Here is a 26,128-nt window from a genome sequence, read left to right as displayed (position 1 = left end):
CATGCACAGTAGGCTGATTACCCCAGGGCCCCATCTTACCAAGAGTTACAGTTGTTCCAATCAACCGTAACTCTATTGAAATCCATCGATGTCATCATTTTTTCTGCAGGAAATTTTCAAAATGTCCTTTGTAAACAAAGGCGAACACACCAAAGTTCAAGAAAACGATGAATCGCTAGAAAACATTTTGATCTAACATGCATTTTAGATGTGGGCGTTGCTGGCTTTCCATAGTTGAGGTTGATCAGATCAATTGCAACTCTTTGTAATACGGGGCCCAGATAAGTAGATGCCACATCATTAATGAAATTCTGTACTTCCTTAATACTATGTTCTGTGAGGTGGTTAATTTTCAGAGTGCTTGGTTAATAGTTGCATCCATGATTGGAGTGACATACAGTTTACTTTTACAATGCCTTCTTCCCTCAAATGTTACTAGAATGCTGGCCCTTGTGTCAAAATGGAGGAGTCTGCCTGGATGGGTTATGTGAATGTCCCTATGGATATCTTGGGCAGTATTGCCAAATCAGATGTAAGTCTCACTTTGCATTGCAAGAATCTTTCAATCACTTGCAATTCAATTTCAGGCCACCATATTAATCATAATTCTTACAATTTATTGCAAATTGCAAGAAAATTGTTATCACTTGAATGTCAATTTTTTCCTCAATTTATTGTAAAGTATGGTGCAAATAAGTTTCTTGCAATACCCCTATATAATCTTCTCTATATCATTTTAAAAGGGGTTAATTTTTTATTGAAATCAAATTGCTGTTAGGATATCAACAAGAGCAACTTTTGTTTGATAATGTATCTCCATTTATCTTTTGAGGGCACTGAAGGTTCATTTTCAGTATGACTTTTTTATAATATAAAGTAGGATCATTAATTTTGTACTGAAATAAAAAGTAACAATTATATTTTGTTTTGATATCTATTAGAGTGTGCATTCAAATGAAAGTGTAACATTATAGCATATTTAAGGTTTTGTAGTTGAATAGATATCACAATATATGGAAAAAGAAGTAATAGTTACTATGGTTTCGTAGTGTATCTAGAGTAATCTTTTTCATACAGTGATTATTTTTTTTTCATTTTATTTAATTTTATTTATTTCATTTTGAACAAAATACAAATCAAGCAAATATAGTGAATCAATACAAGTCAGTAGGAAAAAAACAATCATCACATTTGAAATACATATATGATATATGAATATATATCAATAACCAAATAGATGACACCAACAGAAGAATCTTGTGATTTACATTTAAATCTGCTTTTATAATGGTGTGTTTTCAGTGGCTGGATGTGAACAGAGACCTTGTCAGAATGGAGGGACCTGTGTGAACGGAACCTGCATATGTCATGCATCTTACTCAGGCCCATTCTGCAGTATTGTAGCTATCAGTAAGTCTTCATTTTCTAACATCTACCACTCTTGTTTCAATAGTAGTATTATGGCTATTTCAAACAATCATTATGCATTATGGAATATAAACCTATGTTATGTCATGAGGATTTAGATTGCACACCATCTGCATTTATTACGCACTTGTAAAAGGAATTAGATAATGATCATAAGAGATTTACATGTACATAGGAGAATAATTATGGATGATTATAATGACAATTATGTTAAAAATCACATTGATAATATGAATGATAATCATAATAATATAATCACAATTGGTGATTAAGAAGAATACCTCAATTATATTGTTTTGATGTTGCTTTGATATTTCTGTGTCATTTGGTCCCTTGTTTTCAGCTCCCTGTGATCCACCATGTTTTAACGGAGGTGTATGCGTCAATGGTGTGTGTGAATGCGAGGATGGATCGACTGGTCAGTTCTGTCAGCACTCGGCAAGTGAGTTCAAAGATGAGATTTAAACTTAAAAGTTGATTGATGATGAAATTGGAAGTCTTCTTGAATATTGTTACCTATTGTAACAACCTTAAAGACCCACCTCTTTATTTCCTTATATATGTATATTATTCTATTATTATTATTATTATTTATTTGACCCAATATAAAAAAGTACATACACATTACATTAGAAAATTTACAGTACATTAACATGCAAAGAATGCGGGAACGGCATGTGGGTCAGGGGGCACAAAAGCGAAATTCATCACTGTTGCCCGAAGGCATGAGCCCCCACACATGCCACTCCCACGACATAAATAAACCTATATAAATACTATTACACAAAATATTGCACGTTTAAAAAGGGAATACTGAAAAGGGTGCCAAAATAATTAATTAGATAGTATTGAGATGCATAAAAAAAAATACCACTGCAAAATTGGAAAAATATAACATAGTAAAAAATAACACCTCGGTGCTGAACAGTAATGAAAGGGGTATTTTTAAATAAACTTGCAATTGGAAATTCAAATATATATGATTATCAGATCTGGTGTAACTGGAGATCTGAAAAAATAAGGGGGGTAAAAGTCCAAAGTAAAATGTAATTAATATCGAAAACTTTTTCAGGATATAATCACTTGATTTATCATAACGATACATGTACAGTGAAAAAACATGATAACATGATAAAACTTATCAGGATAGGAAATTGGGATAAGAAAGCATTGGATTAACGAATCGAGGAGATAAAGAGAAAGGATAAGAATATCACTGTACTAGCCTTAAAATAATTAAGGTAATTTACAAGATAAAATACAAGATAAAATCTAGAGAAAAGCATGCATTAAGTGCATAATGTATAATTGCATAATTTTGATAGGAGAGAAAGATATAATTTATACAAAGTAAAAAGGAGAAAAGAGAGAGAGAGAGGCAGAGATAATGAAAAGAAAATGTCTCCAAGGCAGAACCAGAATCATTGTATTAAGCAGGAAAAGTAGAAAAGCATAAAAGTCTTAATCAGGAAATAGAATTGCTTGCTTTACAGAACTGAGGAAAGTAGGAGAAAGAACAGCAAAATCCTTGATGTCGTTGGGTAGTGTGTCCCACAGTCGAGGTAGTCTTCTGGAGGGGGTGCAGAAGAGGGATTGTGTCCTAGAAGAAAGATGTCGAAAGGAAAGAACTTCCATATGACGGGGGTTAATGAGTATGTTTTCAAGAAGAGATTCACAGTCACATAAACCCGACAGGCACTTGTATGCAAATGAGCATAACAAGTAGTCCCTACGAGATGTGAGTGATGACCAGTTAAGTGCCAGAAGTCTTTCATCATACGGCATTTCGCCTCGCCTCTGCTTGAGAGCTAAGTGGGTTGCCGCTCGCTGAATCTTTTCAATTTTCTTAGATTGAGTTAAGGTCGTCGGGTGCCAGTTAGGAATGCCATATTCGAGGATTGGCAAGATGAGAGCTTTATATAATGCAAATATGGCATTGGTAGAGGCACCACGTGCAACAACTCGGATAAAACCAAGCAGACGGTTCGACCTAGAGACAATTGAATCAATGTGTGGGTTCCATGATAGGTCTGAACTAATTGTAATACCCAAGTACAAGAATGAAGATACGGATGATATGCATGCATTTCCTAAATAGTAATGAGGAGTTTGGATTCTTTTCTTCCTGGTCACATGCATAACTTTAGTCTTGTGTGCATTAAAGGACATACCATTGCTGGCAGTCCACTGTATCAAGCTATCTACGTCATTTTGGACTATGGTTTCGTCAGCATCAGAAGAAATAACACGGAATAAGAGATCATCTGCAAAGAGAACAGCTTCAGAAGAAAGGGAGATGGAGATGTCGTTAATGAAGAGATTGAATAGCTTGGGTCCCAGAACACTCCCTTGCGGAATTCCGGAAGGAACATGAATCCAAGGAGAGGTTGAACCCTGAAAGAGAACAGACTGATAGCGGTTAGAAAGGAAAGAACAAATCCATCTCCACAGGTTACCCTGAATGTTGAATTGAGAGGATAGCTTGGCAAGAAGAGCATTGTGAGGCATTTTGTCGAAAGCTTTCGACATGTCTAGAAAAACTACGTCGATTCGTTGTGGGGATCTCTTATCCAAGACAGTCGCCCATCTATGGAGCACATTCACCAGCTGAGTAACACAACTCTTCCCTCTCGTAAAACCATGCTGGTTTCTATTAAGGAGACCAAACGATTCGACATGATTATCAAAAGCCTTCACGATCATCTTCTCAAGCACTCTGCACAACACAGATGTTAGGGCAACAGGCTGGTAATTAGTAATGTCGGATGTTTCACCTTTCTTAAAAACGGGTAATATGGGCTCGTTTCCAAGAAAAAGGCACAGTTCCACTGTGGAGAGAAGCATTAAACAAAATAGATACAGGATGTGAAATTTCAAGGGCAATGTTACTGAGTACACTGGGTAACAAGCCGTCAGGTCCCAGTGGTTTGTTCTTGGATAGACGAAGAAGAGCAGAATGAATATCAGCGGTGGAGACGGACAGGTCAGAGAGAGAAGGGATAGGCAAAGTACATAAAGAAGGAGCCTTAGGAAGAGGTAAAGAAGGACCAAAAACGGAGGAAAAATAAGTGCTGAAAGCATTAGCAATGTCGCAAGGTTTACACATGTTAATATCATTTAACTTGAATTTAGGAGGTGGTACAGCATGCTTTTTATTACGTATAAATAACCAGAATTTACGCCTGTTATCTTTACAAGTAAAGAGAGAGTTCACATAAGTCCAGTAAGATTTCCTAGTTTCTTTCTTTACCTTATTTCTAAGAGCTTTGTAAGCAGTCCAATCGTCAGGTCTTTTAGACTGTCTAGCGTTTCTAAACAAAGAATGTTTCAGCAAGACAAGTTTCTTTAGTTCTGTTGAGATCCAAGGTGAACATTTAGACTTCTTCAAGGTACGTGGGATAGCATCATTGACGGCAGCATGAAACAGGTCAAGGAATAGTTCGTAGCTTTCCTCAATGTCAGCCGGATCCAATAGAGAATTCCATGGTAATAGGTGTAGAGAATGCCGAAGATGACCAAAGTCTGCCTGTTTCAAATGAAGAAACGATCGGAGAACTGAAGGCGTCGGAGCAGGCTTCGGTGATCGCAGGCGAACACTTACTGCTAGGTGGTCAGACTCCACAGGATTAGCCATGGTATTAACATCCAGAAGAGCGTATTGACGGTTGGTAAAGACAAGATCGATGATTGATCCCTCAGTGGAAGATCCATTCGACAATCTAGTTGGAGAGGATACCATCTGAATCAGATCAAGCTCATTCATCATTGATGACAAGTGAATCCGATTTGAAGAATGAACATTTGGCGACATATCAACATTGAAGTCACCTAGAAGGAGACATCCATCATAATCATCAGGTTTGATCAAATCTAATTCAGCTTGCAACCTATCCCAATAAGATGTGTTGCTATTAGGAGGTCTATATAATACACCAATCAGCCATGAGTCAGAACCATTCTTGAAGGAGGCCCAGATGATTTCAAGACAGCTGTTGTTTACCTTCCGTTCCGGTATCAGGTACTGCTTAAAAGCAATCAAGACGCCACCTCCACGCCGATTATCAGGGCGATCACGACGAAATATAAGGTAATCTTGTGGAATACCCAAGGAGGCATTGTAAACATCATCATTCAACCATGTTTCATTAATACATATGATGTCTGGTCGGGAAGTGCAAATATATGATTCGAACTCGGGTACTTTCTGACGTAGACTTCTGGCATTTAGCAGAATGCAACTCAATTGCTTACTAGTTGATCGAATTTGAGTTTTATCAGAGAGACGTGATCTAACACATGGGCCTGGATTAAGATTCACGTCACCACAGCAGATGATCCTAATGTTGAGACTAGCGATAGCATTACTATAATATGGGATACGAGATTTCAAGTATCCTTTCTGGATGTAGAGATTGGAGTATCAAGCTTTAGGTTTTGGAGCAAGAAATCCATCTGAATTATTGCAAATAGTTATTGACAAGCCAATGTAGAGCATGAAACATGCAATATGTAAGCTCCACGGCCATGGACGCTTCCAAGACACCATCATCATACTTGTTCGAAATGTTTACCATTCATATGCAAATGCACTCATGTTGCTATAACGGGCATGAACTGTACTAAGCCGTGAATGCAACGTACCGTACAACGTGTTGCATATGGGCTTACGTATACCGTAGTACAGATAACGCAAATTCACTTCATAAATCTCATTGAAAATCACAACTTTAGCTTACTTTTCTGCAGATATTTCGTGACCAGTCTTTACTATGAAGTGTTAATCAGCAGATTATAACAGAAATAGTGCACCAGGTTGAAGATAAAACACTGAAAAACAGAAAACTTGTCCCATAATCTATCCAGTGACCAGTGACCAGTACGCATCAAATTGTTATTCAGATGTATGAATGCTTGAAACTCTTTAGTTATTAATGTAGATCCTGAAATAGATTAGATTGAATAATTTTACTTTAATGTATTTTATTGTACAGTGCATAGAGAAATAAATTTCTATTATTTGCCCTAATTAAATCTAACATTATTATTATGTAATTATTTATAACCCATCATCAACCCAACAGCGACTAGATATTTGTGCATAAAGATGTTTGTTAGTTACAGATGGTTTACAATTGGTGACCTGAGTACTATTCTTAATTATTTCAATTTATTGTACTAAGTTGAAATATGAACTTTACTGACTGAATATTTATCGCAAAGTTTACTATTAGTCACTATTTTTCATTAAACAGGGTTGTAGGAATTTAGCTCTGATTATTTTAAAAAGAGTATATTTTGTTTTTTAGGAGAAGGGCAAGGAACTAGCTGTTCATAAAACTGTGCTTTATGAACAGTTTTATGAATCACCTTGCTGGAATGAACTAAATTAAATTGATGTTTTTATACTTTTTATTTGTGATTTTTTTATCAGGCCTTGAGGCATTCAATATCCACATCTACCCCAACCCTAACAATGATCACATGGTCGGGAAGACAGTGGGCTTCATCTGCGAGACGAACTCAACCAGTTTGTTGGACATCCCGCAATGGTACGACCAGAATGATATGCCTATCCTCAGCAGAACAGAAGGTAAAACATACATGTATATTATATTGGAAGGTTCAGAATGCGATACCAGAAATATTCCTCAAGTTTGGTAATATTGCAAGAATCATAGATGAGCGCAATATTGGCCCAAACGAATGGAATATTTCTGGAATTCCCATGAAGAAATATCATCCAATATTATTGTGTTTAATATTATCAATTAGATCATGCAATATGAAAATTATATTGGACAAAAAATTTGTATATAAGACTATAATTGTACCAATTTACATATGGTTATTATACATGCATTGCAGTAAGGAATTTCCCTATTTTTTTTTAAAGATTTTGTACTTTTTAAAATTCTATCTTGGAATTTATTCCTTGTTCCAGCTGTGTTGTTGTACACCTGTGCAACAATCTATGAACAATATTCATTGAATATGGAAACAATAAACTTGACAGCTGTAGTTGTCAAATGCATCATTGAACAACCAATACTTTACGTCAAATCTCATTTTGTGCAGCTCCTGGCCACCGAATATACTATGAACCGATTGCTCAGAATGCTTCTTACCTCATCGTCAAAGATCTCAATGCTGATGATAGAGGGCGCTACGTATGTGCTGCTGGCCTGACAATGCGGCTTGCTATGACCCTAGTGGTCTATGGTAAGAAATACTGACCTATCAGTTTATATCCAGATTTTTTAGTCACGGTGTTGATTTTAGCTGGTAGTTGTTTGTATGTTATGTAAATTGGTTTGTTTTTATATTTTCTCCTGTCAGTACTATCCCAATCTTTTTCACATCATGCATAATAATTGCACTTGAATCTGTGTGTTTACGAAAATATTCATGGCTGTTATTACACACTTAGGAATTTGTTTTGCTCATTATTGCACATATGAGGTTATGTATATGCATCTATGTTCTAATTTTGTTTATGTAACATACATGTACCTGTGATTAATATGAAAAAAAAAATGGGGGTATTTTTATAAAATTCAGAGCATTCGTGTATTCAATTTTTTGGCATCTCTGAATACATGTACCTCACCTGCAATTCACATGTGAAATAGTTTTCACCATTCACTGTATGAATTCCCTTACCTACATTTCATGTATAGTTCTGCTTTTCACTGTATAATGTGTCTCACCAGCATGGAATAGTTTTCACTATATACTGTATGATAGCACGTTAAATGCACCTGCTTAGTCCCCCAGTGTCAGGAGCCTTGTCTCAATGGTGGAACTTGCTTCAACAATATGTGCATGTGTCGCAGTGGATTTGAAGGACCACGCTGTGAAATAGAGAGTAAGTTTTACCTTTCTATCGCCCTATTGCTGTAAAACTACAATACATTTTTTCTAACGATGTGCTACCATGAAGAATGACCATTCTATAAAATGGCAGTTGTGTAGTATCTTATTTTATGATTTCTCATTGAGGGTAACTGTGACATCAGTCTTAAATGGCAATAGACTTTTATGTTAGGTCCTATAGTTAATCATGAATCCTGCATTTTGTTGCAAATGTATGATTTGTCTTCTGCTTCCTACAACAGATATTGTAATTTGGTATGCTATAGTTACATTTGCTCTTTCTTTCTGAAATTTGCAAATGATAGTGAATAAGTTTCTTTTAAACCTGTTTTAATATACTAAGAACATTTTCTACAGAACTCCAAGATATATAAAGAAGATATATCTCATAAGGCAGTAGAATTGATGATACAGTAATTATTGAGTATCAAGTAAATGTATTTATTTTATTTCGTAATTCTCCTGGAGAAATTACAGGAGATCCCGCCCGCGCATGCGCAGTCATTACGTTCGCAGCATTGATTTGGCAGTCATATTCCGCCATTTGGGGTAAGATAAAAATTGCTTTTTCTTCCCCTTCTTCGAGTTGGTTGCTGGAAATTATGCGCTAGAGCTCTTTTCTATTACAACCTCCTTCTGGTATCGACATTGGGTTCGAGTTGGAGGACTTCATGACGAAAATACGATTATGAATCGTGATTTCTTGAATGTGGGTACCAGCCCGCCGGCGACTCAGTCGCAGCGGAGTGCGGTTTCTCCACCGGCCCAGACACCGGCGAAGCCGGGCGCAGGGACCCGTTCCACGAGCCAGCAACCAGCGTCGCATCAACAGTCTTCGTATTCGACTTCGTCGAATACAGTTATAGATAACTTCATGATAAAGGAGATATGATTGAATCTCCGTCGGGCTTTTCGGGCATAGGTACCGATATGGCACTATTGAAAGCCAAGCCCAATAAAATTGTCAAAAACATAAAGATAAAGGAGATATTAAATCTCCGTCGGGCTCTTCGGGCATAGGAACCGATATGACACCAACAAAGCCAAGCCCAAAAAGAATAAACCTTCCCCCTCAACTTCAAACTCTGAGTTTGAGGAGAGACTAAATTAGAATCGCTTTTGACTGAAGCACTGGAGAACCAGGCTTTTCAGAACCAGTCAGGGAGCCAGTTACTCCCCAGGCATAGGTCAGCCATTATCAAGATAGTATTCTGAGGCTGTCTTTTTGCGATGATAATAATGGTTACGATGATCAGAATTCTTAAATACAGTTCCACGCAGGTCAGGTCCATGTGACCAATGTCAATGATGACAATTCACATGCTCCAGATTTCGAGAGTGGGGAAGGTGAATGTGATGTGGGCCAATTAAGGCCCAGGCATACCGGCATTAGCCGCTAAGTTTGCCCAGCCCCAAGAGATGGGGCACGGCAATTGATAACCTTGGTCGATATGCCAAGAGTTAATGCTCCCATTTGGGACAAACTAAAACAAGTAGGCCTAACTAGACAAAGAAACCTGCAACTACAAAAAATTCAACGTTCACTAACCAGAGGTTTGACAGCATTCATGCAATCTTTAGACCCAGAGAATATTCCTGAAGCTCAACAAGATTGCCTCGCTTTGCTCAGCAATACCAATTTTGAGCTAAATTGCACAAGGAAACGTCTTATCAGACCTGATATGAATATGAAATTTACACCATTGTGCAAATCTTCCCAAGTGGGCAAGTTCTTATTTGGAGATGATCTTGCTAAGCAAGTGAAAGACCTGAGTGGGCAGCTGCAGGGATGATGAGAGGCCAATTGAAGGACAAGCAATTCAAGTCTCACACATATCACCCATATGCTAGGAATAAAACCAGTACTCGTGAATCTGGATGGGCTCAATCAGCCCAACATGATTTGTGGTCAGGCAACCAGAGGGTCCTTTTTTAGGGCATCCCCAGTGGAAACGACACAAGAACAAGGGTCATGACCAGTGGCAGAACCCAGGCTCGCAGAGCAGAATGCCTCTCAACAGCGCCTTTCCCCCCAAAGCAGGGTGCATCCTGGAAGAAAACAAAGTAACTACTTCTACTGAAGAGACGAGTTAACTCAATGATTATTTAAAGTTTCCTATTGGTGGCCGAATGAGGCATTTTGTAAACAATTGGAAAATATTACTTCTGATCACGTCATCTTATCAGCTGTTGAAGGGTAAATTAGAGTTTGAAAATTTATCTATTAAACCATACCGTTCACTACCCCCACACTGTTTTCATATCAGAACAGTTGAAGTAATTCAAATCAAGAAATTATACACTTACTTGAGGAAAAGGTGATTGAACAATGCTCCCATGAGAATGGAGAGTTCGTGTCCAACATTTTTATTCGGCCCAAGGAAAATACTGGGCTAATTAAGAGTTATTCTGGATCTTTCTGACCTGAAAAAGTATGGCTGTCAGCATTTTAAGATGGATAGCATACAATACAGCAACACAATGTCAGAAAATTTGTTTTCTTGCCTCAGTGGACCTCCGGGATGCTTACTTTTCGGTCCCAGTTCACCCTTCAGATAGAAAGTACTTAAGATTTATTTGGCAAGACACGCTTTTTCAATTTACATGTTTACCAAATGGTTTGAGTACTGCACCACGGCTCTTTACCAAAATTTTGAAACCAGTGTTTGCCACACTGCACCAAGCAAACCACATCTTAGTGGGTTATCATGACAACACCATCATTATTGGTAACAATAAGGCCCAAGTACAGAAGGCAATTGATGCCACGGTTGGCCTTTTATCAGAGCTTAGGTTTATTATTCACCCTGATAAGTCGGTACTCAAACCATTACAGGAAATTACTTTCCTTGGATTGGCCCTTAATTCAGTGAATATGTCCATTACACTCCCTTCTGACAAGGTAAATGAAGTTAAAAAGTGTTGCCTATAGGCCTCCTCCAAACTAACTTGCCTAGTATTAGAGCAGTCTCCAGAACAATTGGGAAAATTGTACCATCATTCCCTGCTGTCCAATATGGCCCTCTTTTCTATCGGGCTTTGGAATTTGACAAAATTGTAGCACTGAAAATTAACAAAGGTCATTTTGATAGACCCATTCAACTCTCGCAGGCAGCTCGGTACGATCTTGAATGGTGGATAGCAAACCTGCACATTGTATACTCGTCTTTGAGAGTAAAGAACCGGACCTGGAGTTGTACTCCGATGCAAGCTGTTCGGAATGGGAAACTACATGTATAGAGCTAAATTCTAGTAAATTAAAGGTGGGCGATGGAATGCCGAGGAGCTTGTCAAAGCTCAGAATAGTGAGATTGATTATCTTGAATTACTGGCAGCCTTTTTCGGACTAAAGTCCTTTTGTACATCTATGAAAAATACCATATCCTACTACGCATAGATCATGTAGTTGTAATGAAATTGCAAATGCAATCTGTAAATGGTGTTTAGAGAGAAATATTTGGCTATTATATTCCAGGCAAGCTAAATGTAGTAGCTGACAAGCTGTCTCGTAAATTCAATGATAGGACAGAGTGGACACTGGATAAACAAGCTTTTAACCAATATGCTCCTTACTTTGGCTCACCAGATATTAACTTATCTGCATCTGCATCGAATAAATAATCAATTGCCTAGGTATGTCTCTTGGCAACCCGATCCTAGTGCATTCTTGGTTGATACATTTTTTTTCTAAACTGGGTCAAGTTGAATTTTTATGTCTTCCCACGTATTTTGTCTCATGCCAAGTTGCTTGCAGAAATTTCTGAATGACAAGGATATACGGGCTTACTAGTTGTCCCATATTGGCCCTCACAATTTCGGTTTTCCTTGCTCCAAATTATAGGGAAACCTGTAGAATTCAAGAGGAGGAAAGGGTTACTAACTTTACCCTTCTCAAATTTCACCCCTTTTGAGATCACATTGATCTATTATGTTGTAGGATCTCCGGAAACATTTCAAGAGACTGAATAAAAAGACCACGGAGATCATAAGGTCTTCACGGAGAGACTCTACTAAAAATCAATAATAATAATAATGCTCAATTCTTGTAAAGCGCATATAGCATAGCATGTCCCTATGCGCTGTATCTACATAAGAAAATGAAAAAAAAAAACTTTATTTAGACAAAGGTTGGAGTTATGTTCAATCATCAAGACATTAATTGGAGTTCTTTACAAGTTTATATGAACACCGAGCTGGTTATAGTACCTTGAACACTACAGAAGCACCTTGTCTAAATTTTTAGTTTTAGATGGTCCTTTAACAGTGGGAACTCATTCATTAGTGCACCACTTTATGAAAGGAACCTTTCAACTTCGACCACCCAAACCCAGGTACACTAACATATCTGGGATGTTAAATTAGTGTTGAACCATTTAAGGAAGCCAGCACCCGAGAGAACCCTTAGCCTCAAGCTCTTGAGCCTGAAAATTGTCACCCTCTTGGCACTAACCTCAGCGGGTGCAGTCGCTTCATCAGTTAAACATTGAGCATATGACTCTTAAGGATACTAGTAGTGGAGCTACGTTTTGCTTTGGTCAACTACTGAACAAGACAGACCAGGGCATATGAAGATATGACATTGGAAGCTTATACCCTCTAGATAAGCGACTGTGTGTTCTTGATTATCTAAAACATATTCGAAGAACAGAACGTCTGAGTGGATCATAAAAAGTTCCTTTTTATCAGCTGTCAGAAGCCTCATGTGAGGATAAGTTAATTTATATCAAACCATTTCCCTTTGGATACGAGTAAATCTAGCTGCAGCTGGGGTAGACACTGATTTCTATAAGGCGCAATCCACGAGGGCTGCGTCGGTGTCAGAAGCTGAGAGGTCAGAAGTTCCCATCGCTGCTATTATCTCAGACAGGCTGGATGGACTAATGAGAAAACTTTTAACAACTCTATCATACGCTTTGGATCAGAAAAGTGACTTCTCAGCCTCCTTGTTAGGCAGTGCCTCATACTCGGTTGTAGAGGTTATGTTGTGTTCACACCAGGGTTGTGACTTGGTGTAATTTTGGTATCAAATATGCCTCCTGAGCTTTGAAATCTCCTGTAATTTCTCCAGGAGAATTACGAAATAAAATAGAAAGATTAAATGAGAACAAAGTTTGAAATTTAATATTTATTTTATGAGTAATTTGGAGGGAGAGATTACAGGCCCCCCACTCCCTCCCATTACTCAAGGGCAAAATTAGCTCTAACTTGTTCTCATCTTAGTTTAATCTTTCTTGCTGTTTTATCAGGAGTCATATTTGATGCTTTGAATGATGACTGCGCATGCGCGGGCGGGATCTCCTGTAATCTCTCCCTCCAAATTACTCATAAAATAAATATTAAATTTCAAACTTTGTTCTCATTTAATCTTTCTATTAAATTAGGCTGACAAGTCTTGTATCTAAAATGTAAGGACTTTAGCTCAGAAAAAAACTGTGTTCAGACTTATTACAATTATTGCGTTTGGCTTCAATCTCATATTGGTTGAAAACATTCTCTTGATTGCTTCAGAGATCCATTTTGAGGTAAACACCAATGTCATAACTTTTGAATAAAGCACCTGCTGAGCTGTTGTATTTAATATTTAGAACTACAAGGTTTTAAAAGTTTTTAACAAAGTATATATCCCCTTGATTACAGTGGATCGTTGTCCTGCCTGTGCCAATGGTGGGTACTGTATCAATTACAAATGCATCTGTCCATATGGCTTTGTTGGAACCATGTGTCAAATATCAGGTAAAATGACATTCTATTTAATTCTTTGCCTAAGTGTTTCATATTAATCAAACTCGGAGTAACACAATTTGACAAATTTCTTTCTATGCAATAATATACTAAAAAAGTAGAAAAAAGAACTATTCTTGTTAAGAGTAAAAATATTGATTTGATTATGAACAAACCATGATCGTTTGTATTCAGAAAATTGACAGCTGAGATCGGAAGGACGGATAAAGGTCTCATGAGTTTTCCAAGCTCCGAAATACGATGTTGTGGCACGGCTTCCGTGATTACAATTTATAACAACACAATATTCTATTACGTACATGTAGCTCTTATACGTGTATAGTACATACCTATGGTAATAAAAATGTACCTATTGAAATAACATTACCACCATTTGTGTTTCTTATGGTACCTATGCAAATTATATGGGAATTGAATAATTCATTACTCATTTTCCAAGTCACAAAAGAGAACAGCTTTTTATCATAATAAAAATTCCTGTCATGTGTGTAAATGCATTTTATATATGTACTGCAATTAATCTATTGTCTGTAATTTTTATCCAAGTTGGGGAGGAGTATTACGTGAGACTGACTATACCTTCAGACCAGTCCCCTACTGTTGGAGGGATGGTGACAGTGATCTGCGAGGTCGTTGGGTGGTCACCCACTGCTGGCCTTCCAGAGATCACCTGGGTCCTCCCTAGCGGACAGACGATCTTCAATAGACAAGTTGGTAAGTGGGCGTGGCCTGCATGATATTGACGTTGGGGATTGTATTAAAGTTAATGGTAATTAATTTGATGTTAATTAAGAGGGATTGGTGGTTATCTGTGAAGGCATTGGCTGGTTTTTGTTTGCTGATCTTCCAGTCTATCTTCAATAGACAAGTTGGTAAGTGGACGTGGCTTAGGTTTTATTTGATATTTAAGATTATAATAAAATTGATGGTAAACGAATTTCATGTTAATGAAGAGGGATTATAATTGATGGTGATCTGTGAAGTTATTGGCTGGTCTCTGTCTGCTGATCTTCCTGAAATAACCTAGGTCTTCCCCAGTAGAAGACTATCTTCTATAGACAAGTTGGTAACAGGGCATGGCATAGGTTGTTTTGGATATTTAAGATTATAATAAATTTGATGGTAAATGAATTTCGTGTTAATGAAGAGGGATTAGGATTAATGCTTATCTCTGAAGTCATTGGCTGGTCTCTGTATGCTAATCTTCCTGAAATAACCTAGGTCTTCCCTAGCAGACAGACTATCTTTATTAGACAAGTTGGTCAGTGGCTTAGGTTGTTTTGGATATTTAAGATTATAATAAATTTGATGGGCATGAGTTTCGTGTTAATGAAGAGGATTAGGAGGGATGGCGATCTATTGGTAGGCTAGCCTCCCTCTGTTGCTCTTCCAGGCTGCTTCCTATTGGATAGATTATTTTCAATAGACAGGTTGTTTTTGACAAGTGGTTTCGACATTGCAGATTATAATACCATCTACACAGATTGATGAAATACATTCTGTCACATTGTCTGTACGGTTAAGACTTACTATTACGGTAATTTTGCCATTGTGGTAACTACAGTGGAAACTTTGATTGTGACTGGCTATGAGCCATTATGGCAAATATGACATTATCGTAAGTCATTCTTATGCATTTAGTGATGTCATAAACTCTCTTGGTGCCAAGGAAGATTATGTACTATACATTGGACAAACAATGATTTGCATAGTGAACATTTACAAACAGTTCCAAAATCTGTAAAGGATGTATTCTTCAATCTGAAATTCTCATGCTTGTCTCTCATACAGTGAACTTAGGGTCCATGGTCCAGCAAGGCCCGTCAGTGGAGGTACTGTCAGCCACAGCATCCAGACTTACCCTGGTGAACTTCCAGCCACAACTCTCGGGCAACTACAACTGCAGCGTAGGGGGAGAGGTTGCTTCTATTCTCCTGAGTAAGTCATGGCATGTAAACTCCTCGACCCATTTTCTGAACTCAGGTTTGATTCAAACTCTAGCTCTAAAGTTATGGTTTAATTATAAATAGGCAATTGTCACAGGTATCCCTAACAGAACTTGTTATATTTGTCACCTCATCTGACACTCAAACCATTAATTAAAAAACTCTGAATGATTAAACTGAAATAGTTTTCTTCATCATTAAAGCATGAGGTAAAGATCAGAAAGATCATAAAATTTAAATGCAATCTTTGACATTTTGGGGCTCTCACTAGTTATAGTACAGAGATAGACCATGGCCTTAGTTAAAGCTGACTTCAGAATATGGCCTTAGGTTTTTTTTTTAGAATTAAACAAAAGTTTCACTCTAGATTAGAGAAGAGTCCTCTTTTCCTATGGAATGCTAGAGGTTATTTTATGTATATCAATGGTTAGATATTTCTACTTGTGATGGTGCTGATCTTACTTCATCCGTGCTGATTTTACTTCATTATTGTGGCTACTCTATGGAAATGTAAGTGTTAACTGATGACAAATTTCAGGTTTTTGTAGAATCCTGGGACAAAAAAAGGCCATGGCAATGTAAGAGTTGACAGCTTTGATTGTGTTTCATTGAATAAAGTTCTCATTGTGATGAAGAATATTGTCCATTGAAATCCTGTGCACATTGGTACTTCTTTAATAACCTCCCTGAGTGGTCTTTGTACAGATGTTTAAAGATTTTCATTCTTCGTCACAGCTCTTGAATGTTGGCCAGAGTGCTTGAATGGTGGGACGTGCTTCAACGGCAAATGCTTGTGTTCAGCAAACTTTAGAGGAGAGCGTTGCGAGGTCCCAGTCGGTGGACTGGTGGGTCGTAAGTATATCCAATTCAATTCAGTTTAGGGCCCTGTCTTACAAAGAGTTGCAATTGGATCAAATAAATTTATATGTATATGGAAATCTGTCAATGTCATAATTTTTTCTACTGTAAATTAGGAAAAATGTCTTTTGTAAACAAAAAGAAGCACACTGAATTTTCAAGAAAACGATGGTTGAATAAATATACATCATATGTAGAAAATATTTTGAACAAACGTGTATTTTAGATGCTGACGTTGCTGGCTGATCAGGGTCTTACAAAGAGTAATGATTGATCCGATCAATCATTACTCTATGGAAATCCATCAGTGTCATAATTTTTTCTATGAATAAGTGAATTAGATTTTTAAATAACTAGACAACTAAGTATCTCTGCTTCTTAGTTTAATGCATTACACATAATAATGTGTAATAATGTGATAATGAATTCATAAACAGCTTGGCAAGCCTGATTGAAACTGAGGACATGTGAATGTTTTGCCCACAGAGCAATTAGAAACATCTTATATGTTTTATACACTATTTGAAAACACATCATGGTTTAGTAGCTTGCAAATTGATATCAAATATTTTTTATTGTTACATTCCTTAGAATGTTTGATTCCATGTGCTAGTGGTGGTACCTGTATCTTTGGACAGTGTGTTTGCCCTGATGGTTACCATGGCAACTACTGTGAGATGGGAGGTAAGAACAACTCTTTATTTCCAAATTTATCTGGGCAATTAATGTTAGATATCCTTCTATTTGGGACTAGTGTTCCTTTATTGCAGGGTGAATCAAAGTTAATATGTCCCCAAAACATATGTATATAATATTATCTTCATTTATGAAGAAAACTTGTCTCTAAACAAAACTATTAGTTTTGTCTTACGAATCTCTGGTATGTGATTAATATTAACCATGCAGAGCCAGAGATGAGCTGTGTCCAGGATTGCTTGAATGGAGGAAGTTGCATCAATGGTCTCTGTGTCTGTCCGGATGGATATGTTGGCTTCGCCTGTGAAATACCAAGTATGTATAAAGGGATGTGACACATCAAGACACCGGTATATAAAACTTGGTGGAAAACTATTTACTATGCAAGTTTATAGTAACTGGTTGGTTGTTATTAAGATGAAGACCATGTTGATGATCATGATTATATTGATGATTTAATGATGATGCGGGTGATAGTTATGATGGTGATGTCAACGATGGTAATGTTGGTAATTGTGGTGACAATGACAGTGATGATAGTAATTTTAATGTTGATTATGGCTCCACTTTGATTATACAAGATGTAGATTGATGAAATGAAATTTGATTTGTTTTCTTAAATAGTCTGCTTCCCATCCTGCCTGAATGAGGGTGTATGCTACCAAGGACGTTGCGTATGTCAGCAAGGGTATGAAGGCATCAGATGCGAATTCGAAAGTAAGTCACAAACTCGTGCCACTATAGAAATAACTTTTTGTTATATTGTCAATGTTGTTGAGACATAATGCACAGAGAATAAAAAAGAGAGAAAGAGAGAGAGCGCGAGTGTGTGTGAACAGGTGATGTAGGCTACCTGAGAGTATTTAAATGTTGAAAGAGGCATCAAATGTTTTTGCACAATGTTTGAATTGCGTACAGCACCACAAACCAAAGTCTGTGCATTATTTGCTTTATAACTCAAGTCTGCAATATTGATTTAAATCTGAAGAAAAACAATGGTTATAAACCCAACAACTTTTCAAGAATTGCAGGCAAGTAAAAGGCTACATACTTAATTAGAACATCAATACTAACATGAGCAAAATGTTTGACATGTGTGTCCACCAAAACTTTCTTTGGGTAGTCCCATTCTTGAAATATGCATACATTATCATAGCGCACAAGGATTTGCAATTATTTTTCCTGCCTCTTTTTACACTCTGGTGCATGTTAGTCCAAAATTGAGAGCACACATAGGACTCTTACATGTAGTGCATGTGATGACAGGCTACATTCCAATTCCTGTTTTATGTTATTCCATTTGACTCTTTTAAGTGCATTGTGATGATAGGCTATATTCTCAAGCCTATTTTATGATATTCATCTGGACCTGCTCTTTTTGTTCTTAGCATGCTTCACCCCCTGTAGCAATGGAGGAACATGCGTGAACAGGATCTGTGAATGTGCTCAAGGATTCGGTGGACCCTCCTGTGAAGTGTCTTGTAAGTATCAATACAAACTCAGTCTACACTAACCCTTAGGGTAATATCGTGCTGCATTTATACTTGAAGTACTGAATCATCATTTTTTCAGTACTGAATCATCATTTTTTCCCAACCTAGTTGTCAACCAATGTCAGTTGGAAAAGTGATAAAATATATGTTTGGAAATGATTCATACATAAAGTGTAAAGGACAGTCATCCCTGTCCACTAATTTTTGTGATCTATTATTGCCATCAGATGTTTCCTAGAGATTATCCCCCAATTTACCCATAGATGATTCTTTGTTTTCTAAAATTTAAATTCTGTGTTATTCAGCATCCTAAACATCAAAGTCCTTGTTCTTCGATGACATACAAAATATATGATACAGCATTTGTAAATGGGTGAAGAACATGAGCTTCCATTATGTATTTATACTTGTACTACACTATGGAGATAAAGCTTGACTATCACCTTCTAAATACTGCACACAGTAAACGTCATCAGGATCTCTACAGAGGATTTGTTTATTGGTTTTGCTATGATTTTCATATTTCCTATGCATATTTCAATTTTTCTGGCCTGAAAATTTGCAGTTCCAGTGAAATTCTCTGAAGTCTGTAATTTAGTTTTGTTTTCTGTGTTACAAAATACGGAGGGCTTTATAATATTTCCGTTCTCTCTCTCTCTCTCTCTCACTCACCTAGTAATCATCATTCCTGGCCAGACTGTGATTGAAAGGGACAACACTGTGTCTTTCACCTGTATCTATGATGCTAACCCATCCGCTTCACCAATATGGTATGGCCCTGATGGGACAGTGGTTCCTGCGATATCATTAGGTATGTCTTAGACCCTGCTGATTGAAGGAAATTTAGTTCAATAAAGTTCAGTTCAATTAAGGTAGATGGAATTGAATGGAATGAAGTTAAGTTTAGTTTGATGAATTCAGATTTATCATTTGGATCTAGTCAGACCAGCTCATTTCAATGAAATTCCATTCAATGCAATAAAAAGTCAATACAATTCATTTTTAGTTAGATTTAATCTAATTTATATTATTTAAGTCTTATTAGTTTGAAATTAATTAAGATGAATTTCATTCATTTCAATTCATTGAATACGATGAAAATAATTTATATACAGTTCAATTAATTCAATTTACATTCAGTGAAATGAAATTAAATTTGAAAGAAATATTGTAAATTTGCAATATATGAATAACATGAAATCAATGTTTTACAGTTGGCAATCTTTAAACAAAATATTGCAAATTTTTTTCTTTTTACTTGTATTTTATCCAAATATGATCGTTTCAACCTGTGTCACTGAGTTTGAAAAAAACAAAACAATAGGAACAGTTGTGTTCCTCAATACAGAATCATTTCCTAGATTGTAATTTCTGTCTTTGAAGTACGAGGTGATCTAGGATCTGGATACTCTGTGTTTGTGGAGGAACTCTATGGCCAAGGCGTAAGACTCACTATCCCAAACATGGGTCCAGGTTTCCAAGGGATATATACTTGTCAGTTTGGAGGCATTATCAACCAAGTCAACGTTAGTCTGGATATCACAAATGGAGGTAAGCATGGCAAAGACTTTGTCATATCTTAATGGGACACTACTGTACTGAAAGAAAAGAAAATAATATATTAGATGTATGTGTTGCATGTTATTCTTTACTGTATTATTGGCATCATTTTATTTGTACTCTGTTATTGTCAATGAATTTTTTGTTTGTAGTTTGTAATGATCCCTCCTTCAAATTAACCTTTCAAACTCAGATTCGTATTTCAGTATTTGGTTTAACATAGTACTTTGCTTTGAAGAGCTAAAGCAAGGATAATGATATCAAAGGTCATTTTGAAATGGGTAGAGACATTACATGATAACTTGATATGCAGTAAACAACAATAGAGAAACATTGTTACAATCATGATTAATGAAAATCATTAATTGTATTATTATGTATTTTTTTTTTTGGGGGGGAGGTTGAAATAAATGCAGTATTGTTTTTTCTTTTGGGATGAAGAACCCATATTACCAGATGAATTTTCATGATTGTGAAAACAAAATGTTTTCTCAAGAACCCATCTATGATGTTGTGTATAATACAATATTAAACACATATGGAACTTTTCTGATATACTGAAAATATGTTTTCCTTCCACAGTGTCTACCATCGCACCTCTGACAGGGGCAACTTTGCCCCTCTTGGTCATCACGACAGCCCCGCCCACTGTCACCCCGCCACCTGCCACGCCCAGTTCAAACTCCTGTACGTTGATCCAGTCAGATATATGTAGTATTCTACCGTATCGGTACGCATCGTTTCCCAACACATTCGCCAGGGATGCCGAGATTGCTCACCTGATCATCTCGTCACTCACTCTGTATTTTGATGGTAAGAATTGGCCCTGTATCACAAAATTTAATGTTTGATTGTACAAGGCCCTGTTTTACAAAGAGTTACGATTGATTCGTTCAATCTCAACTGTATGGAAATCCATCCATGCCATATTTTTTCCACTGGAAATAAGCTCAAAATGCTTAGTAGACAAAGAGAATCACACTGAATCTTCAAGAGAATGATGAATGTAAGAATATACATCACATCCAGAAAATATTTCATACAAATTTGTGTTTCAAATTTTGACATTGCTGGTTGTCCATAGTTGTGGTTGATCAAGTCCATTGCAACTGGGGCCCTGAGCCTGTAAGACCAAATATAGTAACTGATTGTATATGTACAGGTGATTTATACACTTGATTGCATGTTATGGTCAATGTAATCAATTTTGAAATTCAGCCCTTTGACCAAGCGCTAAGCTCTCTGTTTTGAGGCCCTGTTATCTGAATTTACTACCAATTTGAGGATTGAAAGATGATAAAAATAAAGCTTCAAAGAATTCAATTTGAGATTAGGAATTCTTTGAAGCCTTATTTTTGTCATCTTTAATGCTCAAATTGGCAACACTGCAATTTTTATTTTTCATTGCTACTATTTTCTTCATAAGGTTATGTACTGGAAGTTCAGCCAGGTTAAGAAATCTGAAATTGAGGTTTGAAATGTTGCCAATTTTGCATTAAAAGAAAATTATTTGTTTGCACCGCCATACATTGCTCGTAATTTAAATGTGATTAGTGATTATTTTCCCTTTTAAATATGTGAGAATCACAGAAAAAAACTCAGACTTTGATTTTTAAAGTAGATTTTGACTTAAGTTTGAATATATCTTGAATTTCTCTCATGTACATTTAGAAATATATTTTAATACATCTTGAAGGCATATTTAAGAGATTTTGCCCAATATTGTTTCCCAGAATGCTCTGCCAACGCGACCTTTGCTCTCTGCTACCTGTTCTACCAACCCTGCGATGCTGCTAACGTCATGTGTGCCGACGTTTGCGAGATTGCACAGAATCACTGCCACCCGTTTGCGAGCCGGATGCTGACGGTCTATGGCATGACTGTGACGAGGAACATGCTGGAACTCTGTGCTAGCCTACCTGATACAGACTGTATAAGACCAAACCCAAGGCCTCCTCCAGAGAGAAGTGAGTAACTGGTTAATTTTTTACTAAAAGGTGTTCTCAATCTCAACCTGTTGGAGACTTAAGCACACATATATGTGACCTGCCACCTCAAAACCAAGAATAAGTCAACCAAAATGTACGAACCAACCTGTGTATCATTTGTTTTATACAATGGTGGAATTTTCTGGCAAAAAAATGAATTTTGTTACAACCATACATTACCGACGCATTTGATGAATTTGCCATGCATAAGTTATTACCGATGCATGGCAAATTTACTGGGTGCATGGCCGGCCATGCGTTGGTATTACTTATGCATGGTTGCCATTCTATACTTGTTTGAAACTCATGGATCATCCCGACAACAGGGCATCAATGCATTCATCTACGGCATGTCCAAGTTTTGTCTAAAACAGGAAAATTAAAATCAAAGTGGTCATAGTAGATATATTTTCAATGGTGACTTCAATTCTACTACTGGTTGTAAGTCCTAACTTATGTTCCTGCCCCCAGTAGTACATCCAAAGAACATAATCCCTTTCATGAAGAAATCATTTCATGTATGTTCTTCCTTGAATAGCTGGCTGTCCTGGTGAATGTTTGAACGGTGGAGAGTGTCAGGATGGCAGCTGCTTGTGCTCTCTTGACTTTACTGGAGAATTATGTGAAACAGAAAGTAAGTATTATACAAATAATGCACGTAAGCGCGCGCAGGCAGGGCCAAATAATGAACAATGTGCATGAAGAGCCAATGGATATACCGCACTGAGGTCCGCAGGACCGAGTGCGGTATATCCATTTGGCGAGTCAAGCACAGAGTTCATTATTTAGATCCTCTATGCACAAGAACGCGTGCACTGTTTGTTTTATACAACCCCCCCTTCCCCATGTAACTAAGTTGTCCTGAATGCTATATTTGATTCCAGACCTCGCACTATCCTGCACTCTGACATCAGACTACAGGACAGTACATTTGGTATGACGTTAGAGTGCAGGATAGTGCATTTTGGATGCCACAGTGCAATTTGCTGAATATCATGTAATCTGATTTGTACAAATCAGATTACAGAACATTCTTCGAAGTTGTATAATATGTTCCCCTGAATGTTGAGAGTTTAAAGTATGTTGCCTGAGTCTACCCCCAGCAACAAATTATTTTAATACACATAGAAAAATAAGAGAAGCACAACAATGAAAGTAAAATCACAATTAGTAGAAAAATGAAAATGTCTCATTTTAAATTTTCTTTGCATATACATGTAATTTTTACCTACAGCTGCATTAATTTATTTGCTTTATGAAATCTTTTGTTGTGTTTAAAACTTTTGGAGTATTGTGGCCCACACAATTAGTGTTCAGATTTTTTTAAAGAGAGGAAGGTGGGTTCAAATCACAGCTATAGAGTAATTTACTTTCGCAAGACACTAAACAACATCGTGCTGCACTCTGAGGTGAATTTGAAGCCGATGGGATTTATTCCTTGAATGATTTATTTCCTATATGGCAGCTCAAATGCAGCTGGGGTAATGATATCATATCAAGTATGAAGTGTAGTAGAGTTAACCCTATCGAGGCCAGGGGGGGGGGGCCTCCCAGGCCCCCATAAGATCTCGACCGTGGACAGCACGATTGCGCCGAAAATTGGCACGCAGGTTGCCTGGGACATAATCTACAAGATTGTATAGTAATTTCATGCGAATCGCTATTAAGTGATTATGCTTATTTATGCGTAATTAGTATGCAAAATCATACTTTTTCCTCTAAGTCCCTAAATAAACCTTTAAATGTACTAATTTTGGGTATAGACACTTGTTGCGCAAGACTTGAAAGTAAAAAGTCAGCGAGCGGCGCGGCAAAAATATTGCGCGATTCGTTGACCGGCCTAGATAGGGTTAAAACGAAATGATAGTAGTTGCAGTAAAACACAAATTTTGTGAGAAAGTCTGTAAAACCAAGGTTAAGTATGACTATATCATCATGGATCTAGATCTGGGGATCGTTACATGAAAGGACTTGTTGGACGTTTTATCCAACAGTTACCATAGGAACAGTGCTTCTCAGCCAATCAGAATCAGAAAGTTATCACACCTGACAACTTGTCGGACAAAAATGTTGATGAAACACTCTCCTGGTACAGTTACATAAACTGAACTTTGTGAAATCATAAAATCTAAGCTAAAATACGATCACACTGATGATCGCCAACACAGATAGGCACAGTGTATTATTATTGCTGGAATAAAGACCCGACGGAAGAGATCGAATCCGCGTTTATTTTGTTAAATTCTCAACAATTACACAATTTCTTCCAGAATCCTTTGGCACTTTTTTTTATTCATACAAACAGACACTTGGGTGGTCATTATATTAAATTTTGTACAAAGTTATTTTGAGATCGTTACCAGAACTGGAATTTACTTTTAATGAATATAAATGAAGATATTATCATTATTATTCATGATATACTTGAATGTGTCTCCTAGTGACTACAGACACTGTGTTCCAGATTGTCATCACATCAGACTATGAAGGCATTGTCTACGAGGGTCTGAATATAACTGTTATGTGTGAGGTCCAAGGATCAAGCCTCCTCAACTATCCCGTCTGGACTGGTCCGAACGGACAACAGGTCTTACCGCAGCAACCTGGTGAGTCTAAGAGCTATTCGGCCCATTACATAAAGAATTGTGTGTAAACTCAAATAAACTTCACAGATGTTCAACTTTGATTAGTAAAAATGTCAATTTTGCAAAGTTAAAATTAATTATTTTAGTCCTGTTTGATAACAACGTTCCAGGCTATGGGCCCGGGTATCCTAAACAATTACTCCATATATATTCAAAATATTCCCTTATCAAATTTTATAGCTGTATATTTAGCGTTTCTCATGATAATCAATGACCTAGATCTAATCACTCACTGTTTACCAAAACCTGTAATAAAATTAAATTGCAAGTGGTACTGATGCTTTAATACCACCTGTTGATGTTGCGTATAGTAACTTCATAAAAGAGTGCTATTTCAGTATAGTGTGGGGATGTCACAATGGATAAGTAAAACTGCACAATTGTATTTGATTGTTGCCTAAGATAGTGGGAACAGGGTGGTGGATGGGGGGGGGGTGGTATGGCAGCAATGTTGGTCAAATCCATTCCTAGTACTTATGAGGTTGAAAAGCCTTGCGGAGGTAATTATAACAATTACACAACAGAGAAATATTACACATTTCATCGCTTTTCGCCTTACTTTTCTTTTTCAGGTGTCTCCGATCGGATCTATGTCGACCAGGTCTCATCTAACACCATGCGTCTTGTCATCAATAACGTCCAGGCCACCGACGAAGGTAGCTACTTCTGTAATGTTGGTTTGCAATCTGCACCATACACCCTCTATATTACGGGTGAGTAAAGCAATTCCTTTCTTATTTATTAATTTTTCAATTATTTCAAAACAATATACAACAAATCAGCAAAATCATGGTAATCATAAACAATAGAAGCAATGATAGTGATGATAATAATAATAATAATGCTCTTGTTCCCTTCATGTTTTTGCAATCTATCTCTGGCTTAGCTTCATACTTGTA

General features: G+C 37.0%; 1 protein-coding gene across 1 annotated transcript in view; it reads left to right on the top strand.

Annotated features, from left to right (window-relative positions):
* Positions 1-26,128, top strand: part of LOC121420612 (fibrillin-3-like) — a 161,275-nt gene that overhangs the window by 127,703 nt on the left and 7,444 nt on the right. Inside the window, exons 34-54 of the mRNA XM_041615274.1 lie at positions 440-532; positions 1,303-1,410; positions 1,772-1,870; positions 6,860-7,018; positions 7,504-7,647; positions 8,195-8,293; positions 13,939-14,034; positions 14,590-14,757; positions 15,835-15,981; positions 16,725-16,841; positions 17,439-17,531; positions 17,754-17,858; positions 18,168-18,260; positions 18,932-19,024; positions 19,713-19,847; positions 20,420-20,587; positions 21,179-21,409; positions 22,330-22,563; positions 23,123-23,218; positions 25,026-25,190; positions 25,802-25,942. Coding sequence (XP_041471208.1) covers positions 440-532; positions 1,303-1,410; positions 1,772-1,870; positions 6,860-7,018; positions 7,504-7,647; positions 8,195-8,293; positions 13,939-14,034; positions 14,590-14,757; positions 15,835-15,981; positions 16,725-16,841; positions 17,439-17,531; positions 17,754-17,858; positions 18,168-18,260; positions 18,932-19,024; positions 19,713-19,847; positions 20,420-20,587; positions 21,179-21,409; positions 22,330-22,563; positions 23,123-23,218; positions 25,026-25,190; positions 25,802-25,942 — 2,784 coding nt within the window. The remainder of the gene's footprint in view (positions 1-439; positions 533-1,302; positions 1,411-1,771; positions 1,871-6,859; positions 7,019-7,503; positions 7,648-8,194; positions 8,294-13,938; positions 14,035-14,589; positions 14,758-15,834; positions 15,982-16,724; positions 16,842-17,438; positions 17,532-17,753; positions 17,859-18,167; positions 18,261-18,931; positions 19,025-19,712; positions 19,848-20,419; positions 20,588-21,178; positions 21,410-22,329; positions 22,564-23,122; positions 23,219-25,025; positions 25,191-25,801; positions 25,943-26,128) is intronic.

The sequence above is a fragment of the Lytechinus variegatus genome, chromosome 8, assembly GCF_018143015.1.
Source record: "Lytechinus variegatus isolate NC3 chromosome 8, Lvar_3.0, whole genome shotgun sequence".
Classification (NCBI taxonomy): domain Eukaryota; kingdom Metazoa; phylum Echinodermata; class Echinoidea; order Temnopleuroida; family Toxopneustidae; genus Lytechinus; species Lytechinus variegatus.
Note: the sequence above shows the minus strand (reverse complement) of the source record. Positions and strands in the feature narration are given on the sequence as shown.